Below are 21902 nucleotides of genomic sequence, written 5' to 3' on the forward strand. Positions count from 1 at the left end.
TTTCGGATGGTGTCCCTCCCAGGCATCCACATGCCTTCTACCACTGGGCAAAGCTTACAAAGTATGTAAATACATAACAGATACATCATTCTCAGAAATAAAAGGAAGCACTGGGAGAAAAATCACACAGAATGAAGTGTGGCCGGACACCCTCTCAGTTTCAGAGGCGGGCAAACTTTCTGTGGAGGGCCTCGCCTGGCACACGTTTCCAGCTTGGTCCCTACGGCCACTGCAGCAGGAGAGCATCCACGACAGTGTGTAAACGCACGGATGTGGCTGTGTGCCCATAACACTTTATTTACAAAAGCAGGCTGCAGGCCCATTTGGTCCACAGGCAATCTCTTTATCTAAGATTATGAAACAGTTTAAATGGTGTATCTTAAGTATTAGGGAAAGAGTGAAAGACATAGTTGTAACCTTTCTCTTGGCCAACACTGTATTTGAATATTTGTAAAGTAGCCACAGAGATCTCTCTTACCTTCCCAATTCTAAGTGTTACAGAACTTGTCAGGAACTCACCATCTGCCTGAGCACATCGGATTTAGGAAAGCAGGGAAAACCACAACAGGGCTGATGGTCTCTTAACACTTATCCCTTGATTGAGAAACCAGTAACTTTGAAACTTTGCTCATTCCTCCTTAATCAGAGCTTACAAAGTTAACTGCTTACATTTTAATTCATTATCCCATTCTCAAGCTGAAGGAGTGCAAAGCAGTGAAAGCGCTCTAACTCAGGTGAACACAGAGAAAACTGAGAAGTGATGGCAACCTGGGGAATCTGTGCTCACCTCAGCAGGTGACCATGTTCGCTGACGGCTCTCTTCCGTAAGAGTCTCACCACAGGAAGGCTGGGGTTGTTACCTGCTCCCTCTGGGTAACTCAAGGCCATGGCCAAACCTGATGTTTCCGAGATGAAGCACTCATTTCTTCCACAGGAAACTCTTCTACTCCAGGATCCAAACCATGGCTCACCGACTCAAAATCGGGTTATTTGGTTGCTCAGACCATCCAGCTCGGCTGAGAGCTCCAAATTTTATGCAACTCAATATCTCACTTGCTCCAGCCCCTGCTTCCACACTATAACCTGAGATAAAGGTAGCCAGGTTATAGCCAGGCAGTTAGTCAACCCATTTCTGCAAGAGTCTACTTGCCATACGGTTGCCAATTACTTGGTGTGGAAAAGATGGAAGTGGAATGGAGAGAAATACAGGGGGTGAGACCAGGTCCAGAATCGAAGCATTTCCCTTTTGAAAATTCTGCACTGTGGGAAATCCAGCAGAACATGCTTTTGGCCCTGCAATCCACAAGGCTGCCATTAATACGTATTCTGTAAGAAGCAGGTGTCACATTTCATACATGTCAAGAACCCAAGACAACCTAAAATATGACCAATATAATTTAGAAATTTCAAATTGAACTACTTAACATGCAGTCTAAATGTCTTCTGACAGTGTGCTTTTCCAAAAGGGAATGGCACTTACCGGTATGGTTCCTGAGTTCTCAGCTTAGCCTCAGAGCTAAGAGCCTTCTATTAGCAAAGCCCACAGCCCGGGATTCTCTCTCTTCCCACTCTCCCCATTTACAAAATTTTCACATGGTAACCTTTTTCAGGGGCCATGGACACCCTCTTCTGGTCAGTTAGAAGAAAACTGACCATTGTTAGGATTTATCAGAAGTGGTACAAACATTGGAAAAAAAATTAAAAGTATTCTGATATAACTGAGAGTGCATTTGCCTTTTTTTTGCAATCACCAAAAATTCATTTCTTCTCATTATGAAAACTAATGACATATTTTCTAACAGATCAGGCTATTCTTTTCAGATTCCCTACATTTGTGACACAGTGACAAGGTCTGGGACCACTTAAGGGAAAGAGTGATTAGGTGAGGCTCAGTAAATGAGGCAATCAGGTCAGTCCTGGCACACTCAGGGGTGGGGGTGGAGGAAAAGCACTGTTCAGTTTGCATACCCTGAGCGTTTTGTGAAGCAACGGAGCCCAGTTAAGACCATGGACTTCGCCACAGGACTGAGTTTGAATCCCAGTTCTGCCATGTACTGGCTGCAGGGTCTCGGGTAAGTGACCTAACACCTCCATGACTGTTTCATCAAAAACGTGATTCACAGTATTCCCTCAAAGAGCTGTTGAGAGAATGAAACAAGTTAATGCTCAGAAAAGGCTTAGAAAAATGCTTGTCACAGAGTAACAAGCACAGAAAGGAAGCGGCAGGCGCCTTTCCTAACACTAGGACAGGTTCTGGCTCCACAGCGAGGCTCCGCCCCAGATCACACCAACCATCCCAAATGGAGATTTTTACTAATAACTCCTTCCTGCAGATTCTCCAACCTTCTCTGGCAAACCCACGAGAACACCAAGCAATACTAGAGGCTTGGCTTTTCTTCTTTCTCCTACACGTTGGGCAAATCATGAATTCCTTAAATACCTATTCTCAAATGAGAGGCAGTATTTCAATAATCATTTTATTAGTTACAGAAGAATCTTCACTAGTATTTACATAGTGCAAAAAAGCTGTTATTACCCCTAAAATGTGATATAACAATTATCCTTCATAAGCAAAAGAACAAGATGAAAATCCCTTTATGTTATGGTTCGTACTAATTTTGCTAGTTTTTTATTAGAGCATTACAATTAACACATTAAATTATAAATTTATGTGGTATATTTAGAAATTAAATTACAAAACAATACAAATACTTTGAAGGTGTGATGTGCCAACCAAGTTTAAAATCTGTGATTACTTAGGATTCAGGTATTAGAGCAGCCAAACAGTTTGGTTGATTCTGTGATGTATATAATGGTTGGAAGGGGTGAGGGAAAAGATGCCTGTAAATAACTTATTTCACAGAAAAACTTTTTTAAATCAAAAAATGATTAAGTTTTTAAACAGAAAAGTTAATGTTTTAACCTGTTGGCACAACATACAGGAAATACTTAAATGACAGGTTTTTAAAGCAAACAGCAGCTTTACAAACAGTAATACTTATTTATACATATATTAAAGTAACAATGTGTTAAGATTTAACAGTTTTCTGTTAAACAGCTGAAAAATGAATGTAGAATTCATTATTCATTTGCACATTACAATTACCACACAACCCACCTCCCCCAGCTTATTAAGAAATCAGACAAGTACATTATTCAGATATTAATTTCTCAATATTTAAACTATGTAAATTCCTTTTGACTAATTCTTTTCCAAATACTGAAAGCATATAAAATACCATCTCTGCAAAAAATGACCTCCGTTCAAAGCCATTAAAAACTTCTCAATGTATAACAGATTATTTTCCCCATGTTTAGTCAAAAGCAATATATTACATCATTTACAAATATATTGAAACCAAAACTTAAGCTAATATGAACCTTTGTCTTTTGAGAAGTGATCTTCACAGTAAACAAACCTACTGAAGCAGAAATCTAGTTCTGGGAGTGCAATTCATATTGTAATTCAGACACTTATGTACTGAAAGAGAAATCTAGTATTAATTATTGCCAGTAAGACCACCTCTACACACTAAGAAAAAAATCACTATGGTTTTTATTTTTGAGATGATGAACCCTACTCTTACCATTAGATCTCTCTCTAGGTCCAAAGAGGCACTGACCTCAGACCACACCCCCAAAAAGAAACAAAAAAATACACACTTCCTTAATCTTCACACTTTCTCCTGTATATAACATACACACGTTCCAGAATTTATCTAAAGGAAACAAATTACAAAGACATTATTAATATTTACTTAGCGTATTTCAAAACAGTAACATTTCCTTTAATAAATTTTGGGCTTTCCTCTGGAGGTGGCCTGTCTTGCATCAAAAGGCTGTGGTCCCTTGGGTTTGCTGGCAGGGGTACTGCCCGTACAAGAATGTTAATGAACACATAATTAAACATTTCTAAAGTCTATAGCCAAAGAAAGGTTATGGGTGTTTCGAAGATTTCCTCAACTTCTCTTTCAATACAAATGTCAAAAATCTACAATGACAATTCTCATTCAGAAAAGATATAAAATATAAGAAACCTCTGCAAAGCCACTGCCTTGATCAAGAGTTATTGAATCACTGACACCAAAGGAAATTTACACCATTAAAAAGTAGGAAAAACTTTTAAGTTTACTTTTAAGATTGTCAGTAGTTCAAAAACTCTATCATTTCTTTAAACCAACTAACATTTCCAAATGTGTAGAGACAGTAAGATCTGCCGCATACAAACCCATGATTATTATGTCTGAGGCTTCATTCTCACACCCCATGTTCCTGTCAGTACTGGACGCTTCGTGCCCATGGCGTCTGCTCCAGAGAACAGGTCAGACAAGACAGCATGGTAACATCTCCTTCCAGCACACTAACAAGTTGACAAACCGATGTTTTCTACACAGCAATCCCCAAACTTCCACAATTCACAAATACTAAATCATCAATCAAGAACTGATCTCCAGTAATTAAACACCAAGATTATAAAACATCAAAAATAGCACAGTAGTTCCAATGAGTTCAGTAAAGAATCCGCCCAATTCTTCCCTCCTGCCTCTGTGAGGCAAAGCCTGCCCTATAAAACCAGGGCAGGGAAAGATAGCCCTCCCTCCTCAATCCTGTGCCTGGTGATGGGAGCTTGTAAGCGTAAGGCTGCAGTGTCTGTGCGTGTGTTGGTCAGTTGGGGGTGGAGTCGTATAGAAGACAGGAAAACAGGTAATTTGTAATTCTCCCACTGTTACGTAAACTTGTAAAGGCCACTCACTACCAGGTGGTGACTGACTAGTGAATAAAACATTTAGCTCAGTATTTCCCCCAAGTAGGTATACACATTCCTAGAGAAGGGCAGGGATAAGTAACAGGGATCAAGTATCAATACCTGTGTATATAGCTGCATACTCTAAATCATCTGATAGTTTCAGCACAATTAGAACAACTTGCTCTTTTCTTCAAAACTTCCTTTTCCAACCCTTGATTATCAGGATACCATGACACATTATGTGAAGTTCCTTTCCCTGACCTCCTATCAGTAACTATGGTTAGTGCTACATGGCAAGTGCTTGAGGCAAGGGGCAAAAAAAAAAAAAAATATATATATATATATATTTAAAGGTGAAACAGTTTTCCCCTCAGGACAAATTTGGATACCCCATCAAATCCATGTCTCAAAGTGAAAGTCCGGAATCATGAGCATGCAAGAGAATACACCAGTATAAGACTTTGTTTCTGGATCATTTACATGTAAGAGCTGCAGTCATACAATCAGTTATTTAATGTCAAAAATCAGCCTAACTTTATGTAAATATGAGTATGTACAAAAGCATTCCTGAGGTAAGAAGCAAATGTGAGACAAAACCTGGAAGGTCCTACCACGGGTGACGTTTCACTGTTAAAACACCACCTGTCACGCCCCGCTAGAAAGGCCAGCTCTAATCATGGCCGCCCCTTCACTAGCCTGCGTATTGGAGGTTCCGTTTTGGCCCATCCCAACTTTGGTGGATTACAATGACCAGTGACTTCTGAAACAAGCATTCGTGGGCCAAAAAAAAGTTGCATCAATCCTTAACACCAGACACCTTGTGAACTTAAGCTCTGCTCAGACGCTGTTTTAATTTTCTAATTCTACCACCAGTTCTTTGACAGACGACCAAACGTCGTGGCCAGACTGGCTAGAGCGAAAGCAGTCTGGAAGCAAACACTGGTAACCGCTCCTGTCCTTGGAACCTTGATCTTTACCTTTCAAAACGACTCTCAGTAAGTATTTTAAACTTCTTTTCTTTAAAACTTGGTCTTGTTCTTTTTTAAATCATTATTTTCCATAACAATATAAGCTGAAACAATTCTGAATTTTCCACACAGTTCTCAGAAAGACACTGAGATGCTAATTAAAAGCTAAGCTGTAGGTCATAACAAATCAAGTAAAAGACAGCTACAAAAATATTTCTGTCAGGAATTAAATACATATATTAAATATTGGACAGTGCAAAATGTTGAGATGAAGCATATAAGATAATGGCTGTAACCCTTACACAGCTGGAGATAGAAGGCTGACGTTTCCTGAGTTAAAGATTTGGGGGCGCATAATTAGAACCGGAGTGCTGGCTGTCCAGAGAGCTGCAGTTGCTGGGCTTCTGCTGCTCTGCACTGACTTGGTGGTCAGTAGTCCAGGCCTCACTGTCCATCCCTGGCTCCAGCACCTCAGGCACCTCTGCTTCCTCTTCCCCACTCTCATCTACATTGTCTTCCTCAGAACCGTTAAGGGTTTTCCCAAGCTGAAGAGTCTCCATCGTTCTCTGGGTCTCGGAAACCCAAGACTCAATTCTACTAGTGAGCTGTACTTCTACAGATATGGGTTCATGAGTATAATCTTCCTCCTCCTCCTCCTCTTCATCCTCCTCTTCTTCAAGCATGCCAGGTACAAGAGTGCTGGTGGTGCTAGTGATGGAGGAATTCAGAATATCTCGGCAACTGCCATCCAGAGAGCCAGTTTCGGTGCTCTGCTGGGAGGCCCATTCCAGGTCATCTGGCTTCCCTTCCTCTTTATCACTCACTGCCGATTTCCCAGGGTTTGGAGCTGAGGTAGTACTGCCTGCAGCCAGGATCGGGGGCTGCTTACCAACAGGGGCTGTCTCAAATGGAAGTTTACTGGACTTTTCAGATGAGCTGTGTTTACAGGGAACCTCTCTCTCATTTTCTGATGCTTCCAGTCCATCTGAAGTTTCCACCATGTTTCTCCAATTTGTTTCTGCAAATATCAAACACATTTTTAAAAAACCAGAACACTGTTTCATAACCATGCAACCTGTAAAAGAGGGAAGAAATTTACCGGCTCATCAACTGATTGGAAAAACTAAAAACTTAAAATTGTTCTAGTACCAGTTTAAATGTTATAAAGGGAAAACAATTCTTTTATTTTTTAAAAGATTTTATTTATTTTTAGAGAGAGGGAAAGAAAGGAAGAAAAAGAGGCAAAAAACCCCAATGATGTGCAAGAGATACATCGATCAGTTGCCTCTTGCACACCCCCAACTAGGGACCTGGGCTGCAACCCAGGCCTGTGCCCAGACTAGGAATAGAACCAGTGACCTTTTGGTTAGCAGGCCGGCACTCAATCCACTAAGCCACACCAGCCAGGGCGAGAGAAGAATTCTCAAAAGTGTACACTGAAGATAAAAAACAAGGAGGCAAAAATCAAGTATATTAATGTCTGAGACTGCAGAAGATCTATCAACAGGAGCTCACTGACACTCGTGTACCACATTCCTGTATTCATGAAAATCAATGAGTGCCTAACTTATTTTTTGGCCTTGAGTGTACTGGGCTCAAGGATCCACAAGTCACAGAAGGCAGAGCCAAGATGTCCAGCGGAAACAGTTCCGATCTGACAGACTTGTACTGTGCTCCCTTAGCAAGTTACCTAAGAACTATCTTTTGGCCTGAAACTGGACTAGTGTTTCCCCTTACAAGCACAGAAGCCATCCATGCATTTCTAACATTTGTAAAAATTTGTTTCATAATATATGGTGCTTGACTTACCAAGTGACTTTGAGAAACAAACAAAAAAAAGTATTATTATCTATAATATAGTGCGATAAGTCTAAATTATTTTTAATGACAGTAGGTCAGTTTAGAACTAAAAATGTATGTACTAGGAATCAGAAGACAAAGGACAGCTCTCCTACCCCTCTTTATTTTCTTTTTACCCCATTTTATATTTTTCCATTTTATTTATTATTGAAATATAATTGATATATAACATTATATTAGTTTCAGGTGTACAACATTATGATTTGGTATTTGTATAGACTGCAAAATGATCACCACAGTAAGTCCAGTTAACTTCTATCACCAGACATAATTACAAAATTGTCTTTCTTGTGATGAGGGCTCTTAAAAACCTACTTTTAGCGACTTTCAAATACGCAACACAGTATTATTAACTATATTCACCACGCTATAAGTTATATCCCCATGGCTCATTTCTCACTAGAAGCCTGTGCTTTTGGACCCCCTTTATATACTTCACCCAACCCCCTTCTCTGGTGGGGTTATTTTTTTTGTTTTTTTTTTTTCAATTCCACATATAAGTGAGATCATATTGTATTTATCTTTTTCTGTCTGGTGTATTTCACTTAGCATAATGTTCTCCAGGTCCATCCACGTTGCTGCAAACATCAAGGCTTCACTTCAGCCATTCTTTTTTATGGCCGAGTATCCCATTGTATATATAAATATACTACATCTTCTTTAACAATTCACCCAAAGATGGACACTTAGGTTGTTTCCTTATCTCAACTATGTAAATAATGAAGCAATGAACATGTGGGTGCATATATCATTTTGTTAGTTTTTTGTATTCTTTGGATAAATACTCAGAAGTGGAATAGCTGGATCATATGAAAGTTCTATTTTTAATATTTTGAGGAACCTCCATACTATTTTCCATACTGGCTGTACCAATTTACCTTCGTTACAATTTACAAAGGATTCCCTTTGTTCCTTTGCTCCACATCCTCACCAACATTTGTTATTTTTTGTCTTTTTGACAATACCCATTCTGACAGGTATGAGGTGATAATCTCGTTGTGGTTTTGATTTGCATTTCCCTGATGACTGATAATGGTATCTTTTTGTTTTTAAAATTTATTTTTAGAGAGAGGAGAACGGAGGGAGAAAGAGAGGGAGAGAAACATCAATGTGTGGTTGCCTCTCACACATTCCCTACTGGGGACCTGGCCTGCAATCCAGGCATGTGCCCTGACGGGGAATCGAACCAGTGATCCTTTGCTTCGCAGTCCTATGCTTAATCCTCTGAGCCACACCAGCCAGGGCTGATGGTGAGCACCTTTGATGTACCTGGTAACCATCTGTATGTCTTTTCTTGAAAAACGTCCGTCCAGATCCTCTACCCAATATTTTTAGTCTTTTTTTTTTTTGGCAATTGAATTGCTTATGAGATCTTTTTATTTTTTGAATTACTAACCCCTTACTGGACATATGATTTGCAAATATTCAGCAGGTTGCCTTTTCATTTTGCAGGTGGCTAATTTCCTTTGCTGTGCAGCTTTTTGTAGTTCCACTTGTTTATTTTTGTTTTCGACTTGTTTATTTTTATTTTTTTTTAAATAAAAATCCCCATCATTTGCATTATAGCTGCTGTTACATTTCACAGGTATAGTGATCCAGCCATAGTGATAACACAAGCCCATTCATATTAATTAATATATTCAACTTGATTGTCCTCTATCAACTATATAATACAGAACACACTTTCCATACTTGAAATCAGGGCACGTGGTTTGGAACATCCTTTTCTGCAGCTACTTCAAAGTGTAAAACAGATCCTTTCCACTCTCTCTCCTACCTCATGAAAAACAAAATCTCCTCCTACATGTTCATTGTCAGTTAATAACATTATCTTTTTCACAGTCTCAAAGCAGAAGAAATCTTACGGTAATCCTTCATCCTACCTTTCTCCCTTACGATATGCCTTCATTCCACTAAACTCATAACTGTACCATGTCACTTCTAGCTGAAAAACTACTAAACTTGGTCACTTCTGCCTTAGCTTAAGTCTTCTTTCCCTTGCTGTACATCTACAGTATCTTCCTAACTGGTTTTGTGAATTGATCACACCACTGTCTAACAGGCTTTCTTTTACCCCCAAACTCCTTTGCTGGCCGTAGCCAAGTCCTTCATGTGTAACCCTAATCTATCTTTGTGGCCCCATTCATTCTGGCCCCCAGCCATGCATTCCATGCTCAGGATCACACTGATCTCTCTCTGCTCCCAGAAGTCATACTCTTTCTATTTACAATTCTCTGCTTTGTATAAGCTACTCTTTCCATATGAGATATTTTTGCTCCTTTACCTTTCAGATTCCCACTCATCCCTGATAACCACACTTAAATGTCAGTTCCTTTGTGAAGCCTTTCCTGACTTTCCTACAAGAGACAGTCACTACCTTGGACTCTGACAACACTTTTTGCACATACAGTTCAAAGCACTTGTCTTGTGTTTGCTGTGCGCCCCTTCGTCCCTCCTCATTCCCACTCCTGCTCATTCATTGGTGTGTCCCTATGGTTGGCATATAGTAAGTGCTGGGATGGGTGGGGAAGACTAAACAAAAATTTTCACATGTGAATTATGCAAAAAAAAAACTTTTAAAAGGCATAACATTTTTAATAACTTCAGCTGCACATTTATACACCCTTCCAACAATTTTATCCTCCTTCAAAAGTACTGAAAGAATTCCCTTGGGGTCTTGGAAAAGTCCCACCTCCTCCCTGACAATGAGTCAAGGAACAGGAAAAATGAAAGAGGTCAGTAGACTGAGCAGGGCTGCCCTTTCTCAAGACTTAGTCTTGAGCATTTACCTACTAGGTAGGTTAAGCAGAAAGCCACCTTTGGAGAGGAAAGGGAGATAGAGCCTCAAAAACAGAGATAAGGAACCCTGCAATTAGCCATCAAGAGTCTTGTCCCAGTGATCAAAGAGCCACTGAGATTACATACACACAGGGGAAAGCCAAGGCTCCCACCTCAGAGTATTAGGTGGAGCTTGATCAACAATCAATGAACACGCAAACATATAAACATGGGAGGGAGAAGCATAGCAGGTGTAAGAGTGCCATCTTTCTCTAGGGGACAGGAGCAATCTGACTGGAGGATAAAGGTGGAGGCACAAAGAAGTGCTGAATGCAATGTAAAGCCAGAAGAGAACATCTAGAAGTTCCCCTTTGAAAAAGAGACTAGGAAGCAAGTTGAAGGCAGAATCAACAACCTCAATAAATCTGGAAATAGTACTGATCCAAACCTACCCTGCTTCTGAATGTTTTATTTTAGTAAAATTTATTCAGTAAAGCTCTTCTTTGCTTATTAACCCCTTCTATGCTTTTCTATTCTGTTTACTGGTGCTTTGTGATATTATCTTTTTTAAAACCTTTCCAGTCATTAGTGGGTCTGTCAGAGGATAAGGTGTGTATCTCTCCCTTCAGTCAGCACGCGCAAGCAAGCCGTCCATCTTACAGAACTGTATACGGTAGAGGAACAAGCAAGTGAGTTCAAGAGCCTACAGAGGAAGAAGCGGTGGCACAGAATGAGCAGGAAACTCAGGATGAATGGCCTAGACACTGAAGTTGTCCTCCCCTCGTAACTGCTTACTGAATACCTACTGTTTGGTCCTACTGAGAACTCATTCAACAGGCAGGAAATGAACATCAGAGTGGATAACAGTGCAGGTTCCAGAGTCAGACTTACTACTGTGACAAGCTATTCATCTCCCTTTGTCTTAGCTTCCTCATCTATACAATGTGATATAGTATTTATCTCATAAGGTTGTTCAGAGGATTAAATGCCTTAATAAGTGTGAAGCGCTGACAAAGTGCCTAGCACATGGTAAGAATTTAGTAAGTGAGCTATTATTATACAAGGTCTGTCTGGAAAAATTCGAGCATTGTTAATGTAACAAGAACGATTTGTGCAACATCAATGTAACCTGGCAGCCAAGGACAGTGGACTGGAACACACCTGTGTGAACAGCGATTTCACTTGTACTAGTCAGTGGGGGCAGCAGATGCCGCTGAGTGAGTGTATGTACTGTGTGGCCGTAGCATTCAAAATGACCAAGGGAGAACAACAAATCTGCATCAAATTTTGCATTAAACTTGAACATTCCTCCGTGGAAACTATTCAGATGATTCAGAAGCCATAGCTGTGGGCAACTGGTGATCGGCAGCTTCATCATGACAACGCGCTCGCTCATACATTGAATCTTATGCAGAGTTTTTTTAGCAAAACATCAAATCCCCCAGGTGACTCAGCACCCCTACAGCACAGACTTGGTGCCCTGCAGCTCCTGCCTTTTCCCAAAACTAAAATCACCTTTGAAAGGGAAGAGGTTTCAGACTGTCAATGAGATTCAGGAAAATACGATGGGGCAGCTGATGGTAACTGGGAGAAAACTGTGTGAGGTCCCAAGGTGCCCACTTTGAAGGGGAATGAGGTGTCATTGTCCTATATACAGTGTTTCTTTTATCTTCTTCAATAAATAACTCTATTTTTCATGTTACATGGCCGAATACCTTCTGGACAGACCTCATATATCAAGTGCCTATTATGTACCAAGTTCCTGTTCTCAAAGAACTGAGTTTATTTGGGATTTATGTTTGAAACTTTGTTTCACATAAGTAAACTCAACTCAGGTGGAAGGAAAAGATAAGCAAAGAAAACCAGGGGTACGAAAAGGACAGCAAGACTAGATTATCATAGAGGCCTTTCTATTCCACCAATGATTAGCACCTCTTTCCCAGATTTTTTACTTTAAAACATGGAAATCAACAGAACACATTTTAGAAATTTTGCACCAGGACGACAAGAAGACACTGCCTGCTATCTACTGAACAGTCATTACCCATTTTCTTTCTGGCTGACGGAACTCCCAAACTTGGAATGGACTTGAACCCAGTCCCAGGGAATGAACTAAAATAGTTCCTATACCATCATGGTTGTCCCATTCCCCTTTGCCAAATATTCTCTTGCCCAAGTCTCCCTTGCTTGCAGTTAAACGTAGTGACATGATTAGCTCTAGCCAAATAAAACAAAAGGGGAAGTCTTTTGTAAATTTTTCCTTCACTGATATTAGGAGCATACTGCCAGAGCCTCTGCTTTTGACTACTGTTGTGCAGCAGCTGTTTTGAGCATGAGATGATAAGCATAAGAACCCACAGACTGAGAATGAAAGAACAGAAGGAAGGACAGATCCAGAGATCTTGATGACATTGCTACATAATTCAATATTCTAATTTCTTAAGCCACATCAGTGGTTTTTGTTTGTTGCTGAATGCATTCAATACAGATAGAATAACTTTATGCTTTGTCTAAATGTTATTATGATTACTTTCACTCAATGTTGTTAGTGTCCTGATAAATCAGCTCATCTTTAAGGTTCTAAATCCTTTCTTAGGATTCAACCATTAGCTCACAGTTCCCACTTTGAATGGAATTTTATAGATGACCTAGACAAAACTCTCATTTTACTAAAAAGGAATCTGAGGCCCAGAAATTAATCAATTATGCCTAAATCCCCCAGGCAGAGTGTGAAAAGCCGAGGCTTCACTTATTAAACACTTAAAATCTGGTGTTTTTTGAAAACATCTCCTAAACCTGAGGATTTCTTTTCATAACTTTTCTATGTGCCCAAATGAAAATCACTGTCATTTACCCAAGACCATAGCTTTATGAATTTATCTTGCAGTCTGTCCTCGAGATCTGGCATGTCACTATATAAAGTGACCTCATTTAAGAAGTTGGCACTTTACCTTCTTTATTTTCAACTAGTATCACTCCACCAAAGAAACACGGCTGCCTCTAAGCCAGTCCCACCCACTGTCGGACCAACAGCTTCCTAGGGGCCCACAGTAACTTGCTATATTGCCTGTGGTCTGCAGTGTCGTCAAAGCATCCCAAACATTTCCCTACAGTGACAGACAGACCAGGAATGAGAGTGTGAGAGGAAAGGAGGAAAATGACGACTTGATTTTCTACATGTTAAATTTTAGGTGCGAACAACTATTTGGTAAATTCTCAAATAGATTAAAAAGAGAAAAGAAGAAATGACGAAAAACCAAGTTGAGAGAGGAGGCTGTACTATCTTTAAGAAGAAAAAAAAACAGAAACTAGTTCAAGAAAGTAGAGAGAATTTAAGAGTTGAAAGTATGATAGAAACGAAGTATTATAGTTCAAAGGCAAGGGAATTGGTAACATACAGAAGGCAGTTAATGTTACTTTAAACATATCACATAAATGTTTTTTAGTTTCTTTCTGACTACAGTAAGATTTAACAGGAGTGTCGTATGTCTAGGTTTTGTAAGCTTACATTGAATAGTGGTCAGGTCTTTTGTTTATTTAGTAAAAATAAAATTTTAGTAATAGAGTATAAAATATTACAATAAAATGTCCCAGAATTTACTAAGTTATAGGTCATGAGTATGGTACATTTTGCTTTTTAAATCCTTTTGGGATTTTTTTCTTTCGTTCTGAAGATTATGGAAATATGACTAAATTTCAGGGTCTCACAGAAAGCCTCAGCCCCAAATAGTCTCCTAATTTTTAAAGGCTGAGTTTACTGCAATTTGTCAACTAAAATTTTAAGCAAACTTTGAATAATCACTAAGATAGCATGAAAGTCATTTTCAAATGATCTTAATGAAAAAAATTATTTCAAAATTGAACTTATTTAAAATGGTATGTAACAACTTACCATATTCCTTTTCATTTACTTCAGAGATGGGTTCAGAAATAACACTGCAGAAAGAAATGGCGCTGGCTGCCGAGGGGTTCCGAGAATGCCCCATGTGGTGGGGCACCTTTTTCACATTCTTTAAGGCTTCCTCCGCCTGCTCTTGCTCCATTGCTGCAACCATATCTTTATATGCTTTCCTGGCTTCCTCAGTGAGTTCTACTAACTTACTGAATAGGCTCTAAAAAGAAAGAGATTTTCACTAGTCCATTTTTTGTTACAATTTCTATTCCTATTTTTAGCAATACACATCTCCACTTTTCAGAATTAGATACACTTTCAATCAGTACAAATTTCAAACAGTATGGCAACCACAGAACCTTATAAAATACTCTGCAAATTACATATATTATTTGTTTTATTCTCACAAGACTGAGGACATTTCCTGATTCAATCATTAAATGTGATATTAAAAGTTCTTGTAGAGTTTATCAATAGTTCATCAGTGCTGTCACAAAATACTGTAGAGTCAACTTCACAAAAAAGTCTTAAAGCATTGTGTTAATAAGCTAAATAAATGATCAAGTATTACATAGTTGAACCCAGAAGAAAAAAACACTGTGGCAGAAATAACAGCTAAGAATCTTTTAAAAATACTGTAGGATTAACTTATGTAAAGGTTTCAACACTAAAAAAGGAAATACAATACTCAAGAATTTTCCACTTATTCTTGGAAAGTCATCATCTCACTTGTTCAAATGCTTAACCACAGCACTGGCACGAGTCAACAGAAAATGTACTATCTGGGGGCAGGGTCAGGGAGGGGCGCGGTGAAGGAGGATGTGCCTTCCAAAGTCTTACCTCGGCACCAAAGTAGTTGAAGATTCCCACTACACTGACAGGAACCAGCTTGTTCACACAGCGTCCTAGAGCTTTCCTTCCCAGGGCAAACACAAAAGGGATTTCTTGTTCCCGCGCCATGGCTATAACATTATAGAGCGCCTCATCCAGGCCACCTGAGAAAGTCAACACACACACAGGGGTTTTACTACTTCCCAAATAGTGCTATTTTGGCACCCAATAGTTAAAGCATAAAACACAGCAGCAAAGGATTCTATGAAGGCCTGTGGCACTTACGCTGTTCCACACCTTCTCCTATTTGAATTTGTACTACATACATATGGACATACGTACATATTTTCTTTCTCCCCAATTAAATTCCAAATTCCTAGTATTTTTGTCTCTCCATAGGATTTAGTGTAGAAGGAATCAAATTTCAATACAATAAACACTTGTTAAAAGAAGTTCATGAGAATTGTTAATAGTGGCTGATTCCTTTAGCCAATCTCTCGGTGGAAGTAGCAACCTATCATATGTATTAATATTATATGTTACTGTTTTTACTGGTATTGCTCCCCTATGGAGAACATGCCTGGTACTACCTGATGCACATGCCTACCCAAAGTGGCTATTTCATGAAAAATGACAAATAAGGGTAAACAATATGGTACAAAGTACTATTTGCCAGCTCATGCAAGAAGCTCTGTATTAACTATAGGTTTCTGAGGGGGAAATCTGCACCATAACCAAGAAAAGAGGGCCCTCAAAGAAAGGTAACATGAAAATGTAAAAAAGGAGACTGTATCTGCAGAAGTAAAGAAATGCACTCTCACTGGTCCCCACTCTCATTACAAGAGGGCACATGAGCTTGGCCCAACTTACCCCCTTCACCAGTGTCCGCAGGCGGGGGTTTTCTTTACAATCCAATCTCAATTTTATTACTTAATTTCACGTACTGAAACAGATTTTCTTCCTTCATGCTCAATATTATGTTTTATACCTACACTCTGCTAAGTCATATGAATTCCACTTCAAAATTATGTGAATTTTGAATTCAATTATACTAAGTAAATATCAAAACATTTCAAGTAAAATATTCATACCTTTGGACTGGATTTTTTCACAGTTAGGAGAAATTATAACACACTTAATCTTGTTTAACTTCATATGTTTGGTAACCTCCCTCAGCCCCATAACCAGCCGTCTCCTTGCTTTTGCTCTCACAGGGTCCTTTTGATAGATGCGCTCCTGGAAACTGACAAGCTCTTGGAGAAGCAGAGTCACACACTCGTCAATCTCTTTACAAAGAACCTGATTACAATACCTGTAAAGGAAACCAAAAATAAGTAAGTTTATCCTAATTTACTTTTCTGTGATTATAAAATTACTTTGGAAGAAAACAGATCTAGTAAGAGGTTTTCATAAAAAATTAAATCTTTAAAATTTCTTATTCCTTTAGTCAATTAGAAAAACAGAAGAGTTTTTCTGAATTACAACAAATTCGCTTTTATATAACAGATAGATCAACGTCAGGGAAATACTATCCAACTCCCAATTATTGAATTCCAAAGGATATAAATCAAATCTTAGCCTGCTGAATTAGATTAAAAAAAACAAATAATGTTTTTGGTAAGGAGATATAAGGTTATTTCATTTCAATGAATATTAAAGATGCTTCTAAGTAGGAAAGAAAATGTAACTTTGTAGATGCTTACTGAATACCCTAATGCCAACAATTCATCCTCCACTCTCAGGTAAGTCACAATCTCCAGGCATTGTTTTCCTCAAACAAATCACACAGAGTTAACTGAGATGGCCTCAAAGGTCCCTCTAACTCCAAAAATCTACAGCTATGCGGGATAAACTCAGTGATTAAATTCAAGCCAAAACACATGAGGCAAAGCAACTGAATGAAGCTCTTTGTGATATATTATGGCCACAATGCAAAAAAATAGAAAGGAAATAATTGTGACACCACTATAGTACTTAATTTCAGGGATAAGGAAGTCATCCAAGTTTATATATTTTTAAAAAACTTTTCTCTATTTATTTTTAGAGAGGGAGGCAGGGAAGGAGAAAAAGAGGTAGAAAACATCAATGTGAGGGAGAAACATCAATTGGTTGCCTCATATGTACTCTGACCAGGGACCGAACCTGCAACCCAATTATGTGCCCTGTCCAGGAATCCAATCAGCGACCTTTCGGTTTCCTGGATGATGCCGAACCTAATGAACCACACTGTTCACAGCTATTCGTTCTTAATATACTCTACTTTTCTAGTTCTAATCACTAATCTTGACCATTAGCAAGTACTTACCAAGGAAAATTTGTGTTATTTTTAATCTAGGAATAACCAGGTAAGCAAATTTCTACTTGTAAATTACATTATAGAATGGAAAAATCTAGGCCTTCCCTTTGCATGTACGTGTGTGTGGGGGGGAGCTCTGCTTTGGGATTTTTCTTTTTATGTTTATGTGAAAGATGTTTAAATAAGTACAAGTATGACACTACTTCAGAAGGGAAGATAAAATGAGACAGACTGAGGAAAGATTAACTACTTAAAGTATGCAAAATTAAAGAACAGAACACCAAAAATGCAATTTTTGTCATTCTGTTTTTAAGTTGTTTATCCATATATATATAGTGTTTTATTCTCTGAGAGATTCCTTTGCTTCACATCTATTACTTGACATTTATTAACTTCCCAAATTAGGACAAGAAGTATTTGCTCAAAAGAACAGTATAAAGAAAAGAACAGAAAAAACCAATGTGGTTTGGATTCACACAGATTTTACTTTCATCCTGAGATTTGTTCATATGTCATTTTTAACGGTAAAATTAATTCATCTGCACAAATGTTAAAATCCCAAAATCCTTCAGAGCATTAACTGTTAGTTCAAGGTTTCTCAATGATGGGCAATTGAAAACTTAAGAAATATTTGCTCAAAAACAAATAGTTTTATGTAATAGGTTCACTTCATGTAACAGGGTCTTAGAAACTTGGTACAAATTGTTTATATGATTATTTTTTGAAGTGCCAGTAATATAAATAAAACAGTGGAAGCACTTTAGAGAGTGAAAACTATGAGAGAGAAAAACTTCATAGTTTGGCATTTTATATATAAGATGTAAGAGGCCAAATTTCCAGGCTATAAACACAATCTGACATAAAAAGTCTATTTGCAGTCCACTCATTTTCACACGAACACTGATGGCTGACGGAAGGCAAATGCTTTAAATATCATGAAACCAGCTACTAAACAGTATCTTAAACAACGTAAAGGTCTTTAGTGTTTTGTCTGCTTAACCTACCAAGTAATAATGACAATGCTATATTCAGAACTACAATGAAGATACTTAAACTATTCAACATCAATAATGAGACTAATACTTACTCTCTAAATCTTTTGCTGTGGATTTTGGTTATTGTTGAAGACGCCATCGGACTGCCTATCCCAGAACTAGCTGGAGAGCCTTGTGACACAGGTGTCATACAGTACGGAGAGTTCTGACTTGCTGGAGAGAGCGAAGTGTCACTGGGCATGCTCAGTCCAGTATCTGCAGAGACGTAGGGTGAAAGTAAAGACTTTAGAAACTTCCAACACTGAAAAACTCTGTATTAAAATCAATATAATCAGTACGACTTAGAACAGCAGTTGTATTTTGTATCACTTCTAAATTCTCCAGAAGCTAACAAGTTGGACATTGTTCATATCACAAGTAAACATTTCTCTATATAACATACTCTACAAAAAAGAATACTTCCTATTACCTTCTCAAAATATACTAAAAAAAAAAAAAAAAAATCAAGCATGGCCTACAGGTCTTCACAGAAGAGAGAATGCCAAATTATCTAAAACATATATTCCCAGAGAATTTAAATGGAAGAACAAGGCATTAGCTTCTATACCAGAAGATCCTATTACCTATCTGCTTCATTTCTATTTTCCCACCTATTTCTTAGAAATCATTGTTAAAACTGTATAAATATTCCCATTGCTTCTGGCAATGAAGGTTCTACCTCACTTACTCTCTCCACACCACTGCAGCCACCATCCCTATTTCTCTTTCTTGGTCTTTGCTTCTGTGCTCAGGCAGCCATATTTTTGGATGCCACCTCCTAACTCAACTGCCTCCGTCAGTTACTACTTCTTTCCTGAACACCTAAAGTCAGGATATGAGTTTGTATTTGTATATTCAGTCCATTAATTAGTAGTCATACATATAGTTTATCTCCATACGTGATAAGCTTCTTGTAGCAAGACCAGTCTACTACATTTTCTGACCTTCCCATTCCCACCCCTGTTACTGAAGTACACACAGCAACTATTCAATAAACACCTTCTGGATGAACAGATGGGTAAATATGCCTAAATACAAAAGCAATGACATTTAATTTAGAGTAAAGGGGAATCCTAACCAAATATGTCCTAGCTGAACAATCCTTAGAAGTAAATTCATTTGTCTAAACCCAATGGAACATTGGTACTTAATCTCTATATAACTCAGATTTGAATGGTTGAAAAATGTTGAGGAAAAAATATATAACAGCAGAAAAAGGGACCTGCCAGGTCTTTCCTAAAATCTTTCTTCCACAGTAGTGTAATTTTAGAAGGAATCTATAGTTTTGCTGAGGTCTCAACTAGAATCATAAATGCTGGCAACTGTAGGGGGGAGAATCTTAGTGACCAATTGGACCGTGCACTATGACAGGCTTTGCAATTCTCTACTCATTGTGGCACACGCATTAACTCATGAAAGCCAAGAAAGACAATCAAGAAGACAATTCACTTACAAGTAGTCCTGTGAAGGAGAGCTAGTGTTCCAGACACACAAGAAGACAAAATGAAAAGAACTGCAACAGTGCAGAGGATGCATAGGTGAGATTATAATTATGAAGTTTTACAACAAACTCAGGATGTAAGTCTCAAAAATGCCAAAACCTACCATATAACACCGTTCCCTGCTTTTTACATATAGCCCTATAGAAGCATCTTTAAGAGAAACCACTCTCAAAACTAAATACAAAGCAAATCCCCCAATTAGGAGAATAACTGGTAATGGCTTACCTATCAAGCAAAATATTCTATACCATTCCATAAAAAGGGGAAAAGGGGTGATCTTACCTTCCTGGGAAACAATCTCCTGTGGCAAATCATCAATAAAATCTAAGTGCATTTCTATTGGTTCCTCAGATCCCAAAAGATTGTGGTCCACAGTTAAACGGCCCTTCTTTTCCTCTCTCTCTTTCAAAATAACCTAAAAGTCATTACCAGTCTTTAATTACTGATCACTCTTTAAGTATTTACTAAATAATTAAAATGTTCACTATTACATAGGTACAGTGGTTCACTTAAAAATGGACATGAGGATTTTGGATGGCTATGTGTTTAGTTGGCTACATAAAAACTGACTGGCAAAAAGTTAAATGTAATTTTAATCACCATAGCTGAAGGAGGTACTATATCCAAAATAAAGAGAGGCAATTATGCTCCATAACACTATAGCTATCTACCCTATCTACTTCAGTCTTTATACTGGTTCACAAAACCGAGAGTTTACCTGAAAATGGATGAAATAAGTCTGGAAACCGGGTCATACAGTTCCCTTAGATTTACATTTGAGAGCCTTCAATTACAGGATTACGTCCCTTTAATAACAACACTGAGTTAAATAGAGCAGTGTTGTTATTTATCACCTTAGATGAAGATGATGAGGGTAAAGTTTGCCTAAAACTACATAACAAGCACTGAAGTTAATATTAGAATCCACAACTTCTCATTCCTAGGGTCTGATGTTTTCGGGGTGCTAAATGTTTTAACTTTTTAAAAGATCCTCCTATAGAAAAAATTCATTCTCCAGAGCCCTGGTTCAACACAGAAAAAGATATGCAAGATGCTGATGACATATCCCGAATCTCAAATTAACTAGTTATGGCCTTTACGATGATGCCTATAAACATTTCACAATAATCTGTTGGCTAAAACATTGCTTTTGCAAAACAGACTTAAACCCTTATTTATCCTGTAAAATAAACATCCCAGATGTTGCTTTACCTTTTTAAGTGCAGTAGGCCGTTTTAGTTTTACAATTTCCTTCTCTTTTCCTTTTTTTGCTTTAGAGGAAGTAATGTCCAAAGAATTAAAGGATGTCAAACAGGGTTGACTTTTGGTTAAAGGTTGTCTGTTAGTAGAGTCTTTAGTGTGAAAAGAAGCGGCAGTGACCACTAAAAACAAACAAGAACATTAGTTTTACTACTACAGCCAACTCTCCATACTTAGAAATTTTCTAATGCTAAATCTAAAACACGAGGACATCTTCTTCTTGTGGAAAAACACATCAAATCATCAGAGCAGCACATGCCCGTGTGGTGTCCCTCAGCACAGCTTTTACCCCTTCTTTTAGTCTCCATATGATCAAGGCAAAGCCAGTGCAATTAATTAATTCAGCAATCCAAAGTAAGGGTATTTAAATTGTTAGTTCTACTCTACTGCAGCAACCATTAAGCATCTCAATTCTTGCAACTGGTTTCCAATCAGAATCGCTCCACCCCTGACATTTGAGAACCCTGCATGTCCCCTCATTTTACTGAATCTGCCTTCAGTAAGAATCACCCTTACATGTAGTCTCTTACTCCTCTCTCCTCTTTTCAGTCTGTCAGAGAAGAATGAGCCCCTCTACCCCCACTACATTCTCCAGTGGCTACCCCCAAATCCTTTGGCAGTCCTACACCTTTAATCTCAAACCTGTCACTCTAACAGATAAGCTTTTCCTGCTACTGTTCTGAGAAGATACTGGATCAGCCAAAAAAGTCCGTTATGTTTTATCCATACAATGA

General features: G+C 38.4%; 1 protein-coding gene across 4 annotated transcripts in view; it reads right to left on the reverse strand.

Moving 5' to 3' along the window:
- Positions 1–2461: 2461 nt before the first annotated feature.
- The window catches only part of SECISBP2L (SECIS binding protein 2 like), a 48199-nt gene continuing 28758 nt past the window's right edge, over positions 2462–21902 (reverse strand). For 3 of the 4 annotated variants that reach the window (XM_045201396.2, XM_053927960.1, XM_053927959.1), the window contains 7 exons: positions 21121–21290; positions 20191–20323; positions 18460–18622; positions 16168–16388; positions 15086–15240; positions 14246–14465; positions 2462–6733 (listed from right to left, as the gene is read on the reverse strand). In XM_045201396.2, the coding sequence (XP_045057331.2) occupies positions 6051–6733; positions 14246–14465; positions 15086–15240; positions 16168–16388; positions 18460–18622; positions 20191–20323; positions 21121–21290 (1745 nt within the window). In that variant the 3' untranslated portion in view covers positions 2462–6050. The remainder of the gene's footprint in view (positions 6734–14245; positions 14466–15085; positions 15241–16167; positions 16389–18459; positions 18623–20190; positions 20324–21120; positions 21291–21902) is intronic. The other variant, XM_053927961.1, reaches the window with a different exon arrangement.

Source organism: Desmodus rotundus, chromosome 7 (assembly GCF_022682495.2).
Source record: "Desmodus rotundus isolate HL8 chromosome 7, HLdesRot8A.1, whole genome shotgun sequence".
NCBI classification, from domain to species: Eukaryota; Metazoa; Chordata; class Mammalia; order Chiroptera; family Phyllostomidae; genus Desmodus; species Desmodus rotundus.